Below are 25,701 nucleotides of genomic sequence, written 5' to 3'. Positions count from 1 at the left end.
GGCTGAGTAACAAATCATTTGACATGTTGCTAGAATTGTTAAAAGCAACGTTTCCAGCTAGCACAGTTATACCTACTTCTTTTTATGAAGGTAAGTGAAAATTGTGTGACTTAGGCCTAGGTTATGAGTTTATTCATGCGTGTAAATACGATTGTGTATTTATAGGAAAGAATTTTTCATATTTGCAATAATGCCCATTTTTGGTGAGTTTCGGTATAAAGTTAATGATGACAAGGGTAAAAAAAATGCCACATAAGATATTACATTATTTTCCATTAATGTCGAGATTAAAGCGATTGTTTTCATCAAAAGCAGGCGTTTCTGACATGAGATAGGATAAAGATAAGCGAGTTGAAATGGAGGATGTGTTAGACATCCAACTGATGCAGAGGAGTGGAAACATTTTGATCGTTATCAAGCATGTCCCATATGCAAAGAATATAATTCATCATTCGAGATAAGAGGAAAAATATCATTCATGGGACACCGACGTTATCTTCCAGAGAATCATAATTGGTGTCAAAGTAGGCAATATGATGGAAAATTTGAACATAGACCTCCTCCAGTCGTAATGAATAGAGAAGAGATCTTACAACAAATAAATATGTCAAACTTTCTTGTGCTTAGCAAACATCCACCAAAGCAAGATAAGAAAAGAAAAAAAAAATTCTAAAGTGGACTAAGAAAAGTACTTTTTTCCAACTTCCATATTGGTTTAGACTATTATTACGAAATAAATTGGATGTAATGCATATTGAAAAAAATATATGCGACAACTTGGTAGGCACATTGTTGAAGGAAAAACGAAGAATACAACAAACACTCGGTTAGACCTACAAGATTTGAAGATAAGAAAGGACTTACACTTGATACAGGTCGATAACAGATTTGGAAAGCCACATGCAGCGTACACATTAACTAATAGTGAACAGATTTCGTTTTGTAAGTATTTGAAATAAGTGAAATTTCTTGATGGATTCGTGTCTAATATATCCGGATGTGTAAATGATAAAGATGGAAAATAATCAGGGTTGAAAACACACGATTGCCATGTTTTGCTTCATAGATTACTCTCTATTGGTATTTGAGCATAACTATCAAAGAACGTATCCATTGCTATTGTTGAATTGTGTGCATTCTTTCGTGACTTATGTGCAAAAATAATACGTGTAAGTGATTTGAACCGACTACAAGTAGACATCATAGTCATACTTTATAAGTTGGAGAAAATATTCCCGTCTGCCTTCTTCGATGTAATGGTACACCTTACTATTCATCTACCATATAAAACCGAAGTGGTGGGTTCAGTTAGTTACAGTTGGATGTATCCTATTGAAAGAAGTTTACAAACATTAAAACAATTTGTACAGAATAAAGCACGTCCTGAGGGGTCTATAGCGGAAGCATATGTAATGAATGATTAATGAAACTTTTGTTTGCGATATCTAAGTGGGATTGAAACGAGATTTAGTAGAGATGAACAAAATGATGATAACAGTCCCAATCATGACATATTTGGTGAATTTGAATTATTTAGGCAGAGGTTACGACCATTAGGGGCGTCAACTTTACGGACACTATCGGCGGAGGAAAAGTATCACACACTGGTACATTCTCAACAATTGTAAAGAAATAACAAATTATTGTAAATACATTTCAAACTTTATAATTTTCTAAGATCCAAGATAAATTATTTGATATAACTTTATAATGATCAATTCTAGGCAACATTTGACGCATGAAGCTCAAAGTGCCTCTGACTTATATATAAAACATCAACACAAATTTCTCGATTGACTCAGATCTCAGGTATACATAGTATTGGAAGTTGAGAGGCAATTCATTTTTTTTAGTCATTTTTAACGTATAATGAATTATCAGGTTCTACAATTGTTCACGAGAGAAGATCTCTCTCATGATTTCTTTTCACTTGCAATGAGACCTTCATCTGAGGTGCGTTTTTATAATGGATGCATTGTTAATGGGGTACAATTTCACACTGTACAATATGATAATCGTCAAGCTACACAAAATAGTGGAGTCTTGGTAGCCAGAGGAGATCAGTGGGAACGAAGATGTGGATAACAATTTCTACGATGTCGTAGACGAAATATTAGATTTCCAATATGCGAACAAAAGACATATTTTTATGTACAAGTGTAGATGGTTTGACACATATAACAACAAAAGTAATAGGACACAAGTGGATTTAGGATACAAATCAATCAACATATTACGTTTTTGGTGTTTGATGTGCCTTTCATCTTTGTTATCCAAGCACAACAAACCTTTTACCTCAACAACATAAAATATGGTAGCAATTGAAAAGTTGTTCAAGTAGTCCAAATTAAGTGAATATGGGATATACCAGAAGTAGAGGATGTAGAAAATGAACAACTGGATTTACTAGAAATGTTCGGTGGAGTTCGAGTGGATGAAACCATTGAGAAGGTTACTTTATGCAGAGTCGACATTGATCCTATAGTTATGGAATGACTAATGAATCGATATGCTGATGATGACTTCTTAAACGACGATGAAGAACAATTGTCTCCCAATAACAGTTCAAATGTTGAGGAATAATTTGATTTAGATGACGATGATGACTAACCATGTATCTACTCAAATCTCTTTTTCTGTTTACACATAGTTAATATTGATTTTATATTGTTTTGTTTTTTTTTGTATTTGTATAGGTACGATGTCAAGCCCTAATAGGCAACATGAGATAAAGGAAAAATTCCAGGAGCAAGATATATATCTAGACAACATGAGATCTTTTGTGTGTGACACTTCAGTTTAGTATTCGTACACATCTTCTGTTGACTGTAATGTATCCTAAACTGTTTTAAATTTTTTACTCCTCATATAGTAGTTCTCCATACACTTGGAGGAAACGCGAGCATTCACGGAACATCAAGTTAGAAAAATACGTAAAAAAATATGGGAGAATTCTAATCATGATAAAAGAGGGAGAGAAGAAGCCGATTTGTCAACATTCGATACGATTTAGTAATACGATTGGTATCGTCGATTTTTAGTACGATGTCGTACTTTCACGAATGTTTCAAATGAATTTGTAGAATTGGCTAAGAGTCAATTGTTGGTAAGTTTATAAGTTTGTACTTTAAGATTATTATAAACATCATATATGCTAATTATTCCTTAATTCTTTTGTAGCCTCATTTTGTGCTTGATTTATCTAATTAACCACTTAATAATTTTATTGAACATCAAATGCAAAACTCATTTAAAGAATTTAGAGCATATTTGCACAGACATTACAGGAAATGTAGCAACCCTCAGCAAGCATGTGCCAACCCGCCTAGCTGGTTTAAGAATAGACCAAAAGATTGACATTTTTGTGTGACTACTACGAGAGTGAAGAATTTTAGGTTATAATAATTGAGGGTGTGTATCATTTACTTCATTTACTATTATTGAATATATTTTAATTTTTTTTTTGTTCGAAGATAGGAAATTTTGGAGACAAACAAGAAGAATATAGAGAAATTACCATTAAACCATGTAGACAAATCAAAGTCGTTCCTGCAAATTCAATCTGAGCTACAAGAAAAACAAGGTTGAGAAGTAGGACGTGTTGACCTATTTAAAGAAAACATTTTAAAGGTGGCAAGTTCTAAATCAGGTAGCTGATGATGCACATATAATCAATTTTTTTCATTTTTTTTCATTTGTAAGTTCAGTCACTTGTACTTACACACTTAATTAATATGTGCATGATTAAATGTTAGAATTATAATCCAACCCCACTTAAAGAGGTTTTCAACCGCTAACAGGGGATGAAATTTGTGAGATGGTTTTGGGTAGACGACCCGGTCATGTAAAATATTTAGGTTGGGGTCCTAAACCTAAGTCAAGGAAAGGTAGCAACTCATCGAGTTCGTCATATACTCAAGGAAGGGAAAGTATGGATGTGAGGGAATTGAAAGCCAATTTTAAACATTCTCAATTGAAGATTAAGGAACTTGAAAATGTTAAAAAATAAATGAGAGAGGATCATACAAGAAAAATGGAAGAAGTGAAAAAAAATGATTAAAGATATGGATACGATCACATAGAGAATGGCCATCGATTAGGTATGATTACTTTATTATCTAGTTGGCTAATATGTTGCTATCTTGCAATTATGGTAGCAAAGTAGCTATGTCTTACTAGTAGCTTTATGATAATGAATTGTTGGCTATCTTACAGTTATGATCTCCAAACAACTGGATTTTGATGTGTTTTATAGAGTTATTATGTATATGTAGATGTTTATGAAATTTGAATGTTGTGTGGGGTGGGTTGAGATTGGTTATACTTGTTTTGGAGTTCAACTTAGAATTTTTTGTTTCTTTGTTGAAGTTTATGAATTTTGAATGATGTGTAGGGTGAGTTGAGATTACTTAGTTTTCATGTTTGCTTGTGGAAGTTTATGAATTTTGAATGTTGTGTAGGATGTGTGGGATGGGTTGGGATGGGTTGTGTGGAAGTTTATGAATTTTGAATGTTTGTGAAAGTTTATGAATTTATGATTTTTTGTTTTATTTCTTTTGGAGTTCAAGTTGTGGTTTTTGTGTATTTATGGAGGATTCAGGTTGAAAATATGTAGTCTTGGAAGTGTGTTCATTTTTTGCGTTTTGTAGGATTGTAAGATTCATCTAATAACTTATGTTTAATTGTGAAAGTTTATAAATTTTGAATGTTGTTTGGGATGGGTTAAGATTAGTTATTCCTTTAGAGTTTAACTTGTGGTTTTTGTGTGTTTGTGGAGGTTTCAAATTGAGAACATATAGTCTTGAAAGCATGTTAATTTTCTTTGTTTTGTAAGATTGTTACTCATTTCTTTGTTTTGTAGGATTGTAGGATTTTTCTTTGTTTTGTAGAATTTGTAGGATTCATCTTATGGTTTTTGTTTTCTTGTAGGATGCTGGTTGGAGATGATGTTGGAAATGTTGTTGGAGACGTTGTGTTGGACACGTTGTTGAGAGTTCTTTCTTCTATGTATTTGTGAAGAAATATTTTTTTGTAAACCATTTTGCCTACTTTTTTATATTTTTTGTAATCAAAAACATATTTATTCTGACTCAAAGGGAAAAGAAAATGTTCCATACTAATGGATTCGGTTCCATAACCATGGGTTCGCTCCCAAAAATATAGTCATCCCCACCCCTTCATGTAGTATTAATTAAAATGTTTAATTAAATTAATCAACTTCCATAAACTGTTATTCATTCCATTAAAGACCGACAGTTACACTTTTAACACAATAGATATATTTTCGTGTCCAATGGATCTAACCAATCAACAGTACATTGACACTTCACAAATTGCTCGTAAGTACAATTGAGCTAAAATTACCATTTTTCCTCTGTAAGTACATCTAACTCTTTAACTACCATTGATCCCTCTAATGAACAATTAGTTATAGTCCAACTATAACCAAACCCTTATTGGGTCAATGAGAGGGTGATGTCTCATTGTTCAAGACCCGAAATTAGCTATTAAGAGAGCAATTTGTCTACTTAGCCTACCAGTAGGGAACGAGTGAATTTCTTCTTATGTAGCTACGTTCCCAACTCCACAATCAGACAAATCTCCAAAATGGTAGACATATTGAGTCGGTGAATCTAGCTAATCTCACCCATGGAGATCAAATGACTAACCTCATATGCAGAAGTTCACAACTCACTCAGGATTCAGGTTAAGTCACTTATGGTCATCTTGGTGAAATGTAAGTCTCTTCTAGCAATGGTGTTATAAAGAGAGATTATTCATATTGTAGTCCGGTCTTATACAAACTCTTTATATAGGATACCCCCGTTCACATGTCCCACATAAATGATCAGGATCAAATCATTTGTAGCACTTTACAACACTTTAACAACTACAAAGCAGGTTCTATCTGTAGTGTCACCATGATAAGGTACCCAACCTTATCCATCTACTACAGACCATTTAGGTTATTACCTAAACATGATTCACCTGTATGTCTCCACATACATGTTTAAGCTACATAAAATAATCTAGGATATTAGTTTATTGGATTGAGTCATTGCACATAAAATAACAATTATTTTATTAATAGCAATTTGTTTCCAGATATTTACAAACTACGAGAATACAAGAGATTTAGAACACTAATCCCAATAGATCTTATTGATTTGAGTTCAGTTTCTTCAACAAAAACATCTACAAAAATAGAAGATGAGGTTCAAAATGAACAACTTGTTGATACAAATGAGAGTTCCGAGCAGGTGAAGACAGATGACAGTGTTCAGGAACAGTTGTCAGAAACAGAACTTTCTATAGATGTTTCACTGAGGAGATCTGTCAGAGATTTGACATCCGTCAGCAAGATATTCAGCTAATAGATATTTATTATTGACTAATGGGGGAGAAACTGAGAGTTATGAAGAAGTCATAAAAGATGAGCATACAAGAGAGTGGATTGATGCAATGAGATGGAGTTTTTACATGAAAACCACACTTTTGAGCTTGTGGAATTGCCTAAAGGAAACTTTACATTGAAAAATAAGTGGGTTTATAGAGTGAAACAGGAAAAACATATCTCAAAGCCATATTACAAAGCGAGATTGGTCGTCAAAGGATTCCATCAGAAGAAAGGTGTTGACTTTGATGAAATTTTTGTTGTAGTTGTTAAGATGTCTTCTATACGTGTAGTTTTAGGTTTGGTAGCTAGTCTTAACTTAAAGGTTAAGCAGATAGATGTTAAGACTATACTTCTTCTTAGGGATTTAGATAAAAAAATCTATATGGAACAATTAGAAAGTTTGACTACAAAGAAAAAGAGCATCAGGTATGTAAATTAAAGAAAAGCCTTTATGGATTGTAATGGGCACTGAGTTAGTGGTACAAGAAGTTTGAGTCGGTTATGGGAGAGCAAGGCTATAAAAAGACTACTTCTGATCATTGTGTTTTTTATCCAAAAAGTATATGATGATGATTTTGTTATATTATTGCTTTATGTTGATGACATTTTGATTGTTGGAAGAAATGTTTTGAGAATTAACATGTTGAAGAAACAGTTGAGAAAATCATTTGCCATAAAAGATTTGAGGCCAACAAAGAAAATTCATGGAATTCAAATAGTTCAAGACTGAGCATCCATGAAGTTTTATATGTCATAGGAGCAATACTTAGAGAAGGCACTTGAGTGATTCAACATGGGTAAAGCGAAACCGGTCAATTTTCCTTTATCCAGTCACTTCAAGCTAAGTAGTAAACAAAGTACTAAAGATAAAGAGAAGGAAGATATGAGCAAGACCTATATGCTTCAACAGTTGGAAGCTTGATGTATCTCATGGTATGTACTAGACCTCATATTGCTCACGCTTCCAAGAAAACAACATTGGGAAGCAGTTAGGTGCATCATGAGATATTTGTGAGGTACTTTGAAGTTCATATTTGGACATGAAAAGCTAGTGCCTGTTGGTTACACTAATTCAGATATGGCAGGAGATCCACACAACCAAAAGTCTACTTCCAGTTACTTGATGACATTTGCAAGTGGTGCAGTGTATTGACAATTAAGATTGCAAAAATGTATTGCACTTGCTACAATTGAAGTAGAGTATATTGCAGCAATAGAGGCTTGTAAAGAGATATTGTGGATGAAGCGCTTTATACAGGAGCTTGGCTTCAAGCAACAAGGATATGTGATATTCTGCTATAATTAGAGTGTTATTCATCTTGATATGAATGTTACATTTCATTCCAGAACAAAGTATATAGATGTGAGATATCATTGGATGAGAGATGCTTTGAGTGATGAATTGTTTGAGCTTAAGATATATACTGATCATAATAGATCTGATATGTTGACAAAAATCTATCAAGAGAGAAGTTTGAGTTTTGTCATTCCATTGCGGGAATAACAAGTTTCTCCACATGATGAAAAAAGGGGGAGATTTGTTGGATTTATTTCACATGTAATGACCCAACATTTGAGGCCCATTAAATTGGGCAAATTATGTTTTATTTAAAACCTTAATAGCCACTGGTTGTTTTTGTGAGAGACACGCAAACCAAAGAGAGAGAAAGTGACATCAGTAAAGATAAATTAAGAGAAAATGAACCTTTCGTTCATCACCATTTTTCAATTGTTTGAGGGTCGATCAGTAGTCTGATCGAGCTAAAATTTTGACAGCCTATTCTTGGTATGAAAGTCTTCAATTTGGACGTTGGAGATTTCGTTTGGAGCTATGTATAATCGGATTTCCAGTGGATAGTTGTTTGTCAATTATAGTGAGATCTTTCTAGTTTCGTCTTCTTTATTGTTGTTGTATGTTGCCAAGCTTGTTAATCTTGAGATATATATTGTGTATGTCTCTGATTGTGACTAGAGAGAACTTGTAAGTACCCATTGTTGATTATAGTGAAGATTTTGACTTTGATCTGTGGTTTTTTATGTACTCCTTACATTGAAGGATTTTTCTACGTTAAAATTGTTTGTGTTCTTTATAGTTGATTAGTATTCTATTAGATTGGCACGAGAGGGGATAATTGTTCCAAAAGATATAGTATTTATCCCAACAATATTAGTCATCAATCTACGAGTACAATCTTCCAATCAAACAAAACCATTCATATACTTGATTAATTAATTTAGTCTAGTTAACAACTTTTTTATTTAAGGTATCAAATAGTTTTGGCTAAAGATCATACTAAGATATATGAACTTGATTATTTATTCTAGATTAGTGATGATAAAAGTTCATGTTTTGGCTGTGGAATTTGAGCTTTTTATAATCTTGAAACTATCCTCTACTTCTCTTGTGTCAGCATTCACCATCTGCATAAGAAATTAAACAAGAAATTAAACTACAAAATTAATTAATGAGAAGTATAGATATTTTATCTAGGTTAGACATTTTCTTAACATCTTTTATCACTTGATTTGGCAAAAAATTGTATTACTATAAAAACACGTAAGAACAATATATTTTTTTTATCTTATATTTATTATTTTCCATTTTGCCCATTTCCATCTCAATTTATTATTATTTTTTAAAAAATAATGAACGGCTTTCCACAACTATTTTGTTGTGTAATTGAATAACAAAATAATGACATGACACTTGAAAATATTATTTTCTACAAGTTAATATTTTATTAATGTTTAATAATCCTTCAATTTATCTAACTAAAGAAAGTCCAACTATTAGAAAAGCTTTTAGGATTATTGACTGAAATTTAAGAAATATAAGTGATTGAAATTCTTAAATTAATATATCATACTAACCTCTAAACTTAACTCATTTTTTGTTGCATGTCCTCTCAAATAACCAAACTTAGAAACCCTAGCCAAACTCCATCTCTTTATCTGCAATATATATGAAGTAAGTTGAATATAACAAAGGAAAAAGAAGAAGAATTTAAAAATGGCTAAAATTATATTTTCAAAAGTATACTTGTTTAGAAATACAAGTTTAATTAGTTCTCATTCTCAAAAAGCTATTTTAAAAACGTTCGACTAATTTCAGAAAAATCTAAACATGTTTCCCATTAGTAATTTTAAAATAGTTAAAAGACGGTTTTATTTATATTCAAAATCACTCGACAACATTCTTTTTCGAACCATTAAAACTTTACGAAAACATTGGAATCCAAAACATTAGTTTAAAGGTAATTAGAAAGGTAATATTAATAACTTCAAAATCACTACTACCAAACACGTTTTTATTAAAATAGTCGGAAACGAGAGAGAGATTTCGAGTACATTAACGAGGGGAAATTGATCAAGCTCGAATCCAGCCATGCCTATGATTGCATGAACAGGAGCAGTATAGTTGTTATGATCATAAATATCAATCCCATTTGCATCTTTGGAAGGTATTGCTTTGCAATTGTCTTTAAACACAGAACATGTTCTCTCATAGTTATGAACATGCCCAAACAAAGCCAAATCAACCTGCATTAATATTCATCTTAACGTATAAGTTTTCTCTCAACTTTTGAAGTTTATGTCTACTTAGTTACTAAATTTTCAAATTTACCTTATTTTTTAGTAGAAGTGGTTCTACTTCATTGACGAAGGCAGGATCAACACTAGGTGGAAATCCCCGTACTGAAGAGTACATGGGTCTATGCCTACATTTACATAACATTAACAAACGTCTAAGAAATTTTCACAATATAATCATGACCATGGTATTCAATTTCTTTCATCATATCAATATTTTAGTCGATATTTCTACATTTTAATGGATTCAATATAATATCGACATAAAGATAAATAAACTTTTTTATTCCATCGTAAGAGAAAGTACACAAAACATAACAAATAAGTTGAAATGTAAAATCTAAAGCCTATAATAAATTAAAATATGTATTATTAGATTATTCTCTAAGTTATGAATATGATATTCATTTGATTTATGAGAGTTTCAAAATTAACGTTACACTTTTATTCACGAGTAGATTTGAGTTTGATTTTCATTTGGTCCTTTAGTTTTAAAATATTATATTACATTTTGACCCTTGAGTTTTTTTTTTTTCTTGTAGTTTCCATTTAGTACATAGGCTTTAAGATTTTATACTTTCTCTATAGAATTTTCGGTAATGCCCATTTTAAATCCTTTGTGTTACTTTTCTATTAACTAACTTAAAAACAATTGAATTAATTATAACTAGCTTCGTTTTTATTAATTTTCAATCACGATTTAAATTAATAAAAAAATTCAAATCATAATTATTTTGAATTAGTTAATTAATTGAAAGTTAACATTAATAGAAGCAATGATAAAACTATAAAATCTAAAAATTTATGATAAAATAAAAATTTAACTCAAAATTTAAGAGTTAAAATATCTAACATTTGAAATACACTGAACAAAAACTAAACTCGAAATTTAAAAATAAAAATTTTATACTCTAAATTATAGTGACCAACCTATGTACAAGATAGGTATATTTGAACATTTAACTTAAGATACTAATTTCACTCGTTCCTACTCAAAAGGATCTAAACAATTTCCCTTTTAAAAAATAACATTTTTCTTACATAAATTATTATTTGGCTTATTATTGAAAATATATGTAAATATAATTTCATTAGTTTTTTTTCTTTAATAAGGCATATAATGAAATAACCTTTTTTGTAAGAATAATATTAAACATTTAATAATGATATATATACTTTAATCTTGACACCCCTTATAGAAATCTCTAAATTTATAAAAACTTACCCGATAAATATGAGCCATGGTGTTCTTGACCTATTAACAGATGCCATGTCATTTTTCATCCATTCAAACTGTTAAAAAGACCAAAAAAAAAAAAAGAAAAAAAAAGAAAAAAATGATTAATTGAAATGAAACATTCACGTTAAGGAAGAAAACACATGCAAGAGAGACACTTGTAAATTATTGAATTTGTATTTTTCATTTTACAGCAACAGTTAATTATGGTTATTTCATTTTTAAAGGATCAAAATGGTAACTTTTTAACTATATAATGATTAAAATGAATTAAAGTTGAAAATATAAAGATTAAAACGAACATTTTAAAAGTACGAGAAGTGAAAAAAAGAGTTTGTATGGAGGAAATTACCTGTGGTGAATTGATAGAGAAATTATGCTCAGTAGAAATGAGAGTGAAGTGAACAGAAGCAATTTCAATAGAATACCAAGGCTTATCTTTATTAGAAATTGGCATTTGAAAATATGTTTCATAAGGAACTCCACATTCTCCTCCTGAATCTGTTAGTTTATATACTGATCCTGATTCAACATAATCCCTACATATATATATATATACTCTTAAAACTTTTAATCAACTTCAAATTATAAAATTAATACTTACCAAAAATATTACAATAATTATAACAAGTAATCTCAGATACTAACTTGTAAGTTTTGTTTCATAGATTAATTATTTGTTAGCATTATGAAATTGATAAATAAAGAAAACGAGAAAATGTAAAACAGTGAAGATCGATAGAAAGATTTACGTGGTTTATTAATAGTGTATTAAATTCGTCCATGAGTAGAGGAAGATTAATTATAGAGATGCTAATAGTGTTAAAAGGTTTACATATGACATTTCTCTAAATCTTATGCCCAAAAAAAAAAAGAAATACGAATACAAATAACATATTCAAAAGGCATTCGAATAGTTGGATATCCTATATTCTCACAAAATTGAAAAAGTTGTTAACCCTATTATACATATACTTTTCTAAAGGTTTATGACATATTAGGAAAAAATATATAAATAAATACACGTTTAAAAGATCTATTAAACACAAATAAAAAAGTTACAAATTTAAATTTGTAACTAGCCCTAGTAAGAATATGGTATTTTCATAAGATTGTGATCATTATGATTCTAACACAAGTCTTTATTGTTGTAGATTTTTTATTTTATTTTATTTTGTTATCTTAACTAATTAATTTTATTTTATTTTAAAAACGTTAATTAAGGATATTTTAATGCGCCTCAACCTTAATCACAGTCTTTCTCAATCCCTTAATTTCTTATTAGATATTTTGATTGGTAATTATTTGGCTTTAGAATTCCTGTCAATTTGAGTCATTGTTTGATTATATAGTTCACTAACATTGATAATTACTTTCAAAATTAGAAATGCAAAACCGTAAATATAACTTTTGAAAGTTTAAAAGACTAAATTCAGAAGGGGTAGTTCATCAATGATACAACAAAATAGAAATGAGGATGAGTATTAATACCTCTCATGGTTGCCAATGGCAGTCATGTAAGGAAGACGAGAAGCAATGGGATTAATAAGATGAAGAAAGAAATCCCATTCAACTAAGAAACCAGTTGCATAGCTTATATCTCCAATGTGAAACACTGCATCTACTTTTCCAGATTCTACTTCCTCTTTCATCCCTTGCACCACAGAGATTGACCCTGCCTATTACCCCCACTAAAATTATTATTCTACTTTTAATACTAATACATTCCCATATTGTGCTACATTTGAAATTATTCCTAATTATTTCACATTTAAAACGATCTCTGTTTAATTCCGAGTAATAATTACTTTTTTCGTATATAATTCTTTTTTTTTAAAAAAAACAAAACTCTCTCCATTGAAGTTTAGTATATATACAGACAAGTTTTGAAAGTATCAAAATTAATTAGACATAGACTATAGAGTTAATGTAAAATAAACCATAAGGAAAATGAGAGAATGGAAAGAAAAAATTAAATTTAAACTTACCACTATTTTTCCTTCCTTATGTTTAAATATCCTTTTAATAATATTTAAAAATGTTCTATTTAAAAATAGGAAAGAAAAAAGATTCTTTAAGAATGTTGGGAAAAAAAAGATTAAATAAATTTTCATTTCTAAAAATTTATCTGAAATCTGATTATAATTTTAGGAACATAAATATTATCTTTATATTTGACAATTACTTTGGTTTCATCTGGTAACAGTTGTATTTTTTTTATTTTGAAATTTATCTTTATTTTCTCTTAAATTTCATATTATGATCCTCAAATTTCTTAAAATAAAACGTCGAATTTCAAAAAATATATTTGAAAATTACTTTTTTAATTTCAAAATTTAACTTTTTTTTATTACATTAATAGAAAATAAATAACAAGACAATGACACTTATACACATAGAAGTAATGTTTATAAATTTAATTTTCAAAAATAAAAAACCTAAAACTAAGACGTCATTTGCTAACCGTTTTGTTTTTATTTCGATTTTTAAAAATTCTGCTTATAACTCTACATTTCACCTCTAATTAAATTTCGAGAAATACTTAGGTGCAGCAGTCCATACTCTATTTTTCTATACATACAAAAAAAAGTAATTCTTTAACTATTTATTTTTTAAAAAAAATTATAATGTTGCACCCAAATTTTCCTTAAATTTCTATGTTATGTATCTACTCATCTCTATCAAAATGTTTCAACAACTAATCCAATTTTTAAAAACTTAAAAAAAATGTTTTTGAAAATTTATTTTTGTTTTTAGATTTGGACTAAAAATTTAAATATTTTTTTTAGAAAAAGTAAAAATAAGATAAAGATGGAACGGCATAAATTAATTTTTCAAACCGAACTCAAATAATTATGAAACGAACCTAAATGGGATATTTTTTTTAAACAAATAGAATAATAATGTTATGTACCTGAATGTAATGCTCAACTGAAGAAGAATCTAAAGGAGCTTTTCCCATATCACCAAATGCAAGAAAATGAAAATCATTTCCTCCGCCGCCGGCCGGCGGTGTCCTAAACGTTGTTTGGTTACTCCAACCTACTGAATCACTGCAAGTTTCATGAAAAAAAAAAAAGAAAAACTAAGTCATATGGTCCGTGTTTTCGAATATGCATTTTGTTACGGCGGATTTAGAACTTACATCTCTATTTTCAAAATCTATTTAACTATTCACTTGAATTTATTGAAGTGAGAGCATAACTCAATAGTAATAGCATGAACTTCTCTAACTATATATAAAGTCGGAACTTTAAATCTCATTTCTTGTATTAAAGAAAGAAAAAATATTGGTTGGTTAAACCTCAATTATTACTATTTAATTTAGGTTAAAAGTATAAGTTAGGTCGAAAATTTGGATCTTTAGACTTTAAGAAATATTTAATAGATTCTTAAATCTTCCATTATATTCTTAATAAGTCATTGACATATATTGAATTACTTTTAAAATTTATGCTTGTTTTCTTCTAATTTTTTATTTATGATTTTCACTCATTATTAAAGAAAGAGTGGAATTTCTAGCAAAACTCTCTCTCTCTATATATATATTTGTAAATTAAACTACTTTCTTTGGCTAGATTTATGAAAAATGTTAGTAGAAAGTGAATAGTAAGATAAAAATTTGTGGATAAAAATAGTATTTATAAGTTTTATTTTGAAGAAGAAAAATAAAAAATAAAATGATTATCAAACACAACCTAAACTTTCAATTTCTTGTTTATCAAGTTTGTGAATTATAAAAAATGTGAATGACATATTAGTGATAAAAATTAAAAGTATAAGAGCTTATTAGGTAAAAAACGAAAGTTTAGAGACATATGTTATGTACGTTTTACAATCAAGTACTTCTCAAATAGAAAATTGAAACTTCGAAAATCTATTTGGATCGATTTCGAGAAAGAAAGAGAGAAAAGAAAAATTAAAAAGAATACCTTCCATATCTGTAGGAATAGGTGGTAGAAGGCTGAAGTTGAGTCATTACTGCTGAATGAATGAATCCAGGGTCATGCCACCCAAAATCCTTTGCTGGACTTTGAATATATGATGCATCTATTACCAAATCAACTAATATTGTAACTTCTTCTAATATAACAAATCACTATATATATTTACTTTAAATTTTTAAATTTTCATTTGATATTTAAATGTATAAAATATATACAATATATATATGTTAATTAAATAATATATATTATCTTTACAAGGTTGTTCTAAAAGTTTCCTTAGATGTCAATATGTGATCATTCAATCTTACACTTTATCTAAGATATATTTGTGGCTATTAAATCTTTTATATTATCAAAGACCAATTTGTGATCATTAGATCTTTCACATTGTTTAAGAACAATTTGAGATCGTTAGATTTGCTTGATGGTCAGGGATACATGGTTGTCAGATCATGTCAAATCATAGAGACACTTTCTTTTCCTAAGAGAATTTGTTCTTCCTCTATAAGCAAAAGAGATGTAATTCCTATTTTATATAGTAAAATTTTTATATTGGTTTGTGGTTTTTACTCTAATTTATTTTTTTTAAAAAAATTGTATAAAATCACTAAGTTATTCTCTCCCTTCTTCTTCATTATTATTCTTCTAAATCTATTATAGTTGCGATTTGATTATATGCGGTCATAATCCTTCTACAATACGTAATTTCTCTAGAGATGAAAATTTATGAAAAAATACTCTAGGGAGTGTTTGACTCCCCAACATGAGTTGAGTTGAGTTAGTAATAATTATCAACTCAACGTTTGACTCACCAACTTTAAAAATTGGTGAAGTTGAGTTAATTTTTTTTATCAACTCACTCCAATTCACCCCAACTCATCCTCCCTCCAATGTTTTCAATGGCTCCACCTATTGACCACCGTAGGCGATTACTTTTTCTAAACTCTAGTGACACACTCCGACAACCACATTTTTGTAGCCAACTTTGACAACCAACTTTAAACTCTGACAATCACCTCCAACGACAACTCCAACAACCACCTTCGTGGCATTAACTCCGACGACCAACTCTAGGTTTTGGTAACCACCTCCGATGACAAATTCTAATGACCACCTTCGTACAAGTAATTTTGATAAACATACTCTGACGACCACCTTCACGCGCTCAATTCCGATGACTAACTTCGGACTTGAGAAACATAATATGACGACAACTTTATGTCACTTTTTTAAAATTGAAGTGATTCTTTACCTATTTTGTTATATGATGTGTTTTACAAATCAAGCATAAAAGTCTTTTCCCCTTATTGTGGAAAATTAATGTATTAAAATAGGTATGCATTATCTCCTTAAAAATGAAAAAAAGAGAGAAAAAAAAAAAGAAGAAATTATTTAAATCGTAGAAATGATAAGCAAATGAGAGAGAAAACTCACTGCACATGTCATTTTGGGAAAAGGTAGAAACTTGAGAGATCTTTGATGTTCCATCTTTCCCATATTGAACTTGTTGAGGATTTTTATCCCCACTAACCCAACTCAATCTCATCTGCAAGATGTTAAATTAAATGTCTATTATTTATTTTCAAATCAATTTTAATAAAATAAAAAATAATCAAACTTAACTAATTTTAAAATTTTGAAGACCAAATTAAAATAAAATTCAAATTTTCAAAATAAAATTGCAATATTTTGAAACGGAATCCAGTCTAAAATCTAAATACATAAAAGTATATAAAAGAGAATATTTGGGGACTCACAGAAGTGGCAGTTGAATCCGTTAAGGAGAGATGTCCGTACAATGGAGCGTTAGGATTGAGGAAAGAGAGAGGTTGTGATCTAAGGTAAAGACAAGGAGTGATAAACCCGCCGCCAAACAGCGCAACTTCCACGTCAGTTCTGAAGTTGATGACGTGGAATGACACTGTGGCATTACATGTTTGTATTACACAATTGTTTCCCACTCTTTTTCTGCACTCTCTCTTCTTACACCGTAGGTAATCTGGATCGCTCTTTAAATACACTGCCTGTCCTTTGCAAAAATAAATATTTTAAACTTTTTTTTTTTTTAAATCTCTTATATTTTACCATTTTCTTAAAAACATCATACTACCTCTTGTATTTAATATATTCTTAAAATATCAAATTTACATCTAATATGTCCATTACATATATAAAAAATGCTACAAACCATATGTTATAATAGACATTAAATTAAACTTTGCGGTTAATAGGCTTGATTAGAAATCTTTTAAAATTGGTGTATCTGTTAGCTATAAAATACAAAAATTAAGGTTCACTAAGAAACAAAACCTTTTTTCTTATAAAATGTCTGGTTTTTAACATTTTTAAGATTCTAAGGTCTATTAAATATAAAATTGAAGTAATTTATAGATTTATTAGACATTTCAAGGGACTAGAGTCAAAATTAAGATATTAGAATTTATTAATCACAATTTTCAAAAATTTTAACCTTCATATAAATATAATTTTAAATACATGGTTATATAATATCATATTAAGTAATACAAATTACAAAATTATTATAATTTTTTATATAATTATTACACTAGATACATAAACAACAAAAATCATTCAATCAATTTTTGTAAATAGTTTTATAAAGTTTAAAAATATTTGTATCTTTCTAGATAAAAATGCGAGAAAAATTGAAATAAAATTAAGTTTTAAATAACCTGTTTCCAGTGTATTTTTCAAAAAATATATATTTATAAATTATTTTTATTTTTGAAAATACATTTAATATTTACTTTTTAGTACACCGGATATAGATTATTTAAAACTTAATTTTATTTCAATTTTTCTCACATTTATATATAGAAATATACAAAAAATTGAAAACTTTATAAAACTATTTTACAAAAATTGACTGAATGATTTTTTTTGTTTATGTATATATTGAAAAGTAAAATTATGAAATATTTCTTAGCAGGTCCAATGCAAGAGTTGGAAATTGATTTTTTTTCAGAAAAATAAGAGTTGGAAATTAAAATAATATATAAAAATTACAAATTTAGTCCTTATATTTTGAAAATTATGACCAATAAATTCTAATCTCTTAATTTTGACTCTAATCCCTTGAAAATGTCTAATATAATTTTAAATGCATGGTTATATAGTAATACAAATTACAAAATTATTATAAACTTTTATATAATTATTTCACTAGATACATAAACAAAAAAAATCATTCAATAAATTTTTTTAAAATAGTTTTATAAAGTTTAAAAAATATTTGTATATTTCTAGATAAAAATCTGAGAAAAATTGAAATAAAATTAAGTTTTAAATAACCTGTTTCCAGTGTACTTTTCAAAAAACATATATTTATAAATTATTTTAATTTTCGAAAATACATTTAATATTTACTTTTTAATACACCGAAAATGGATTATTTAAAACTTAATTTTATTTCAATTTTTCTCACATTTCTATATAGAAATATACAAATATTTTTGAAACTCTATAAAACAATTTTACAAAAATTGATTGACTGATTTTTTTATGTACATATTGAAAAGTAAAAATATGAAACATTTGTTAGCAAGTCCAATGCAAAAGAGTTGGAAATTAATAATATATAAATATATATTAAAAAATTTTAAACAGTCAAAATTTAGAAGAAAATACAAAACTGACGAACCAACATGACGTTAGATGTTGTTTTTAATGAAAGGACTAGCATATATTTAATGAAGAACTAACAAATTTATATATTTAATAAAATATAATATACATGAATATAGAATGTCACTATTTGATTCAACTTCTTTGTAGATTTTTTTAAAAAAATAAAAATGATTTTGAAAATAACAAAAGTGAGTTTAAATATTTTAGAATCCATCTTTATTTTTTAATAAATTTTTATGTGAACCCACGCAATCTTTTTTTATTTGCTTTTCAATTTTACCATTTCTCTCTATTCTATTAATCTTTTTTAACATAATTTTTTTAATTATATGACATTATATTATCTCTTATTTATACTAGTAATGATAAAAGATTGTAATTCATTTTTTTATTACATCCACATTGTTCTTTAATAAAATTACAAATCTTTATAAATGTTTTTAAATATTGAAGTGATTAAAATTGAATATTTGTATTCAATAACCATATACAAACAAAATTAATCTGTACTCTTCTAATAAAAATTTATTTTAATCACTATTTTAGTTGAACCTAATTTTAATTTAGTTAGTTATGGCTCTTCGAGACAAAAGTACTCATAGGAATCATGCTAATTCCCATGTTCTTTCATTAATCTTATATTAATTATTTAAATTATCTAAAATAGTATAGCTCAACTTATATAAAGTTTGTAGGTCAGAATTTTCCAAAATTTTTAAATGATGGACGTTTAGACTTCTTTAAATGAGTATATGATTCGTATTATTTGCAATTTATTTATTTTATCGAAAGTCAGTTAGTAACATAAAATTTGAACATAATTGTTATAATAGGTCAAGGTTTGAACAAAAAAAATCACAAAATCATTTAAATTTTGGACGATTTTCAAAAATAGAAAAATAAAGGAAATTATTTATACAAAATAATAAAATTTAATCATTTTAGATTTCTATAAATTTTATCACTCATAGATACTGATAAACTTCTATCAACCTCAATTAATGATAGACTTCTATCCGTTTTTATCACGAATAGACATTGATAGCAATATTTTTCAATATTTTTTTACTATTTCTATAATTAGTTTGACATTTTTTTTATTAGTGAAAAAATTCCTAAATTTACCTATGTGTGTATATATTTATTTACCTTGACCGGATAATGACAAAGTAGAGGAAGGCTACTTAAATCACCCGTTTGAAGATAAAGACCTTCATTCTCTGGACAACCATCAACACTGTTCAATAAATAAACAAATAAAACAATTTAATATCAATCAAAAGATCGAAAAATCTAGAGATATATTTAATATTATTCGACATAGTACATTATTGTAATTATAGAACGAAGTCATGTCGAACAAATCGATTGTTGTATCGTAGAATGATCACTATTTTAAAAGTAATTGTGGCACGACCATAGTGTTAATCTTCTCACATTACTTGTTTAAAGGTTAACACAACACATTTGAGTCCTTAATAGACGAGCATTTGTTGGAAAAATGTTGGAATCAAGAAAAACTTAGTTCATAGAAAATCAAAGAGATGGAAATAGAGATAATTTTTTTCCTAAAACCGAAATCTTTCCTTTTTTTATAGAAAGCTTCAAAAAAAAATTTTAGATTTGCAATAATCAAAGAGTAAAAACGTTTGTAATGGTAGAAATTATTTGTAAAAGTCATAATATTAAATCTATAACGTTTGGGTCAAATTGTCACGTTAAACATTTTAAAACTTGTAAATATTTTTTGACAAGTCATTCTCAACGGTAATAATAACTAGAGATGATAACATACGTACTTTGCATTTGATGGTGTGATCACAGCAACCCAATGATCTAACGATGGAATTGAAACTCCGCTAACAGTAACATTGATGAACTCGTCATTTGAAAGGACGTTATTCTTGGATTTGGAGATGACTTCAAGTTTGATATAAGGGTTTAGATTTATTGGACAGCTTGTTAATTTTCTTCTATTGAGCAACCGAAAATCCGATATCGCAGTATAATTACGATGCAATTTTTCAGAGTCAACAACGAATGGATGCAATGAGGATGATGAAGAATAAGATAGAAGGAAGAGCGAAAGAAGGTAGAGAAGTTTGAACATGATGAGACTAAAATTGTTAATTGAACAAGAGGTAACGAGAAAAATATGGGGTTTTGATGCTTTGATAGTTGGAATGAATTTGATTTGTAGAGAGGAAAGAGAAGTGAGATGGATTGAGTTATTTGTGGAGTAATCTATTTATGGTTTTTGCTCGTTCAATATCGTTCCTATAATTTGGCTATTAAATGTATTCATAATTGTTTTAAGATGTGGTGAGAGGGGTGAGAGTCGACTTTTGATACACATTACTTTATTAAGATGGTTGTATTATATTTGAATTGTTAAAGTGAGCTTAGTTTATTTAACGATAATTGACATTATCTTTGTCTCTAAAAGTCGAAAGTTGAATTTCTATTCTTGCCGTTATGATATATACTAAAGAAACTATATTAATTTTGAGTTGAGGTAAAAACACTACAACAAGATTGATTGGGTTTCAATGATACCAGAGAAAAATCAAATTGAAAGAAATGATTGGGTTTCAACGACACAAGAGAATAGCCAAATTGAAAGAAGGAGAGAGAAAAAAGGTGACATAACAGTAATAAATAATGCATGTCTGTTCATAGCCAAAAAAAAAAAAAAAAAAAACTAATCAACGACTGGGTGGAAGTCGACCGAGGTCAGTGTCTGCTCTGGTTCACTTTATGGTCTCTATGGTTCGTGCTTGTGCTGCCTCCTAGCGAGTTGATATTCTTGGTCTTATCTAGTGTGTTTACGAATGTTTTTTCTTTTTGAACTTTCCATTGTTTTTTGTTTTGCTGTTGTCCCTAGTTTGTGGGGTTTTGGTTTCTTTTCCCTAACTTTTCTGATGGTTGGCGAGTTTTGCGTTTATGTGTTGATTTTGTTCTTGTCTTATCTTATAGGCTTTGTTTTGGTTTTGTTGTCCTGTCTTTGCTTGTGCTTTGTTGCTTTGATGCCTTGATCTCGGGCTGTGGGATCCCCTTGTCATTGTATAATAATATCACCTATTCTAAATTAAAAAAAAAAAAAAAAAAAACTAAGATTTTCGAATTTTATGATTTTTCCTATTATTTATATGGTCAGATGATCAATAATACCTTTCTTGCACTGCACTATGAGGTTGAAAAAAGTATCACATTTTAACCTTTGAAATTTTGAATTTTTTTTTTCAAAGCAACCGGCAAAAAAGACTTTCTCTGTTAAATCTATGGATAGAAAAGTTTGTATATATTTTTGAGAATTGCTTAAGTGAATAAATCCAAACACATGCGAAAAATAGATTTAAAAGTTAATATCAGTCAAAATATCATAAATGAAAGAATAGAAAATTTTGGAAAAATATCATAAATGAAAGAATAGAAAATTTTGGGAAGTAGAGTTAGGAAGAGGTAGATGATAATAGATGATATGATTCACGTGTTACATATCTTTATTTTTTACCATACACGTGTTTAATTTTTGTTCACATGTGCAGATGTAAAATTTTCTATCTATGAGAATTTAATGGAAAAAAGCCCACAAGGCTGGTTTTGCTCTAAACAAATTTCAAACTTGAAAGGTTAAAATGAAAGTCATTTAATGAGCTTTTGTATATAATTGAAACTTAACCTCATAGTTTGGGGTGTTTTGTTTTTAGTTATGATTTAATTTATTTCTTATTAAAGTCAAATTAATTTATGTAATTCTATTTTTTCAATGTTAATCATTAAATTTATTTTCTAGACAGTTGATGCTTTATCTCCGAATTACTTCGAAACTTTTATAAGTTTCATTAATATGTTTAAACTTTCAAAAAATTCAAAAATACTCTTATATTAATATAGGATAGAAACCATTAGTATCCCATTTTGAAATATTCTAAACTTTTAAACATTATATTAATACTTTTAAACTTTAAAAAATGTTTAGAAAATGTTTTTAGCATTGTTATATGACAGAAACCATTTATCTACCCTATTACCCCCTCTTCCATTTTCTCTCTCAACAACTTCAATTTATGATATAATTCTTCTCTATTTTCTCTTTTTAAAGGTCAAGACTATTAATGTATGCAACTTTTAAAAGTTCAAAAGTGTTATGTGTTGAATTAAGGCTAAAGACCCATTCTCAAGGTCCTTGAGGATCTAAATGCCAAAAGGGGAAGGGAAGATCCCAAAGCTCTCACAGTTAGGCGAATAAGGAGCAACTTGACCCTCAAAATAGATTATAAAACCTTGACATTCCCCCACTGACACAAACAGAACTTGTGTATAAGAATGCCAAGTAGTGTCAGACTATTCAAGTGTATAAATAAGAAGCTAGGTATACTACACCACTAAAAGTATGCATTATCACCTTACTCAGCTTGATACACATTAGATCTGATAATTATTTAAGTTTTACAGTATGTTGAGTTAAGCACCGCACATCAAAATTGAGGATTTTTTTTTAGGTACACGATGAACCTAGGACACCTGTTACTAGAATCACACATCAACAAGAAGTATTCTTTAAAAAAGATACTGACAGTTATCGTCATATTAATAACGACAAGGATATTTTTTATTTGTTCAAGTTTGAGAGTATTATGAACCTCTTAAAAATTCAAAGGTGTTTTTCAAACAAACTATAAAGTTCTAAATAATTTAGCATAAAAGAGAAAAAAAATTCATGATAGTTGTTTTTAATCGTAAATTAAATTTTCATAAAAATATCATACTCTAGGGTCCTCAATTTTATTTTAGGTAATATATATATTTCTTTAGGCAAACTTGCTTACCTATGATTATAAATATATAATTTGTAATATAATTTACGATATAATCACTTTTGATGGCAAAATCCGACCAAGGGAACTCATGACTTTCACGTACCTTCACCGGTAAATTTGTATTCAGGAGAATAAATTACCTACAAGACATTCAAAAATGGTAAAAAAACCAGTGTGGTGCTTACCACAGAGTTCTTTGCACAAATGTCAGGCAAGTAGTTTTAGGGAGGAGATGAGCTTACCTTTCATGGGGCTGTCGTGCTCTCTTTATAGTTAAGTCCTGGAGCTCTTCCTTATCCCAATTGGAGAAAGGAAATCTATTTCCTTTTCCTACTTTGAAAAAAGACGCGTCGGGCCAGGGATCCAGCTGCTGAGGATTTTCCAATGAAGAGGGTTGATCTGGATTGGCCTCACTATAAGGGATTGCATGGCCTTGCCCTTGACCTTCAAGGTCGAGGTGGGCTAATTGGGCTCTTTTGAGCCTAACTTATCTTCCCTTTATTTATTGGAACTCTCTTAAACCTGCTTCTTAGCAAGGCCCAAGTTTATTTCCTAGGCTAGGTAACTCTCTTGATTCAATCTTGACTTTTGACCTTTTGCTGGTCTGAAATTACCTATAACATTGTCCCCCTACTCCCGTGTTGAGACTCAATGATCTGCCTTGTTTGCAGGTCAGGGTCTCAATTTGAGAGTAAATTTGTTGTATTTGTTTGTTTTAGCTCATCATAAATTTTCTTTTGGACTTGTTGGTGTTCTCCCCTCAAGATGTGCACCTCATGAGTTTTGGGTTGAGCGTGTGATCACTTCGAGTGGTTTATTTTGGTAAATTCTTGGGTGATCCTTAGATCGTATTTTTTTTAGCAGGCCCTTAATTTTTTTACAGGATCAGTTTACAAACCTTCCTTAAAATTCCTCGAAGTTTGCATTTATAGATTAACTTACGAGATTGGTTAAGTATGCACAATATACACTTTTCAATTATAATAATAAGTATATTAATAGTAATAATAGTAACTTTAACAGTGAGGATAATAAATCATATCAATTTTTGTGTGATGCGTCATGCATGTGGCCTCCTCTTGGTATTGTGCACTTGTCAATCTAGATTTGACCAGAAGCAAGATAAACAGATTGGGGGTTATGTGGTGTCGATCCAACGGTCAAAGGAGAGTGGGAGGCATGATTGAATGGCTCAGTTTGGTGCTTTCGAGGTCGAGGCTGGGCTGACGTGCCTCCCAGTATTGTAGCTTTTTGTTCTTTTTTTTTTTTTAAAAAAAAAAATAATGTCTTTTAGTGAGGAGGATGAATGTATTTATGATGAAAATGATTCTACTTTCTCTTACTTTGAGTCCTCAGACTCATTTGTGCCATATATTGAGGAACCTTCTATATTTGTGGGGATTTTCCATCCTTTGTGACTCAGGTTCAACTTGAGATTTAATGATTATGACATTCTTTCTCTGATTCATTTGAGGGCTCCTTGTTCGTGATGAAACCATAGATAACCCTTTTAAGGGGAAAGTAGATCTTTATCTCTCTATGCTTCTCTTTGGGGTCTGTCTTCCTTTACCTTTATTCCTTCAGAGCTTCCTAACTTTAATAAAACTCACTCCTTCCCAAATTTTGCTGAATGGATGGAGTCATCTCATAAGCACTTGTTCTTTTTGGCAAGTCTTATGGTGATGGCCTCCAATGTCTATTCCTACTCTTTGGTCATCATATCAAATTAACCGTAGCCTAAAATTTGGAGATTATTTTTATTACATTATGGCCTGTAAGAAAGTTTTAGGGGGTAGTGTTTCTTCAGTAAAATATTGGAAGGAACGTAGGTTTTTTTTTTTTTTTTTTTTTACCAAGGGCGGTCAGTTATCTACTAATGAAATGGATATGTGGTTTCAACTAGGTTTATGGATTATGGTAGAAGCTTTTCTCTTTTCTTCTTGCTTAGAACCGCCTTGCTTTTATTTCTTCTTAACATTTCCCTTTACTATTTTTAGTGTCCCGAGGGTTTAGTTGTTCTACTGTTGCAATACAGTTTACTAGGGCTATCTAAAGCTT

The 25,701-nt window shown here is 29.2% G+C and overlaps 1 protein-coding gene across 1 annotated transcript; it reads right to left on the bottom strand.

Annotated features, from left to right (window-relative positions):
- Positions 1-8,593: 8,593 nt before the first annotated feature.
- On the bottom strand, positions 8,594-21,081 carry LOC120068084 (putative inactive purple acid phosphatase 27). Its single transcript, XM_039019778.2, has 13 exons — positions 20,620-21,081; positions 19,970-20,057; positions 16,930-17,196; positions 16,607-16,718; positions 15,158-15,275; positions 14,140-14,278; positions 12,717-12,904; positions 11,578-11,764; positions 11,214-11,281; positions 10,023-10,116; positions 9,746-9,937; positions 9,269-9,349; positions 8,594-8,818 (listed from the first exon to the last, which is right to left on the bottom strand). Exons 1-13 carry the CDS (start codon positions 20,928-20,930, stop codon positions 8,741-8,743), a joined length of 1,923 nt encoding a protein of 640 aa, XP_038875706.1. The 5' UTR covers positions 20,931-21,081; the 3' UTR covers positions 8,594-8,740.
- Positions 21,082-25,701: the final 4,620 nt, after the last annotated feature.

This window comes from Benincasa hispida, chromosome 12 (assembly GCF_027475165.1).
Source record: "Benincasa hispida cultivar pf3 chromosome 12, pf3_genome.v1.1, whole genome shotgun sequence".
NCBI lineage: Eukaryota > Viridiplantae > Streptophyta > Magnoliopsida > Cucurbitales > Cucurbitaceae > Benincasa > Benincasa hispida.
This window is presented reverse-complemented; position numbering and strand designations above follow the sequence as displayed.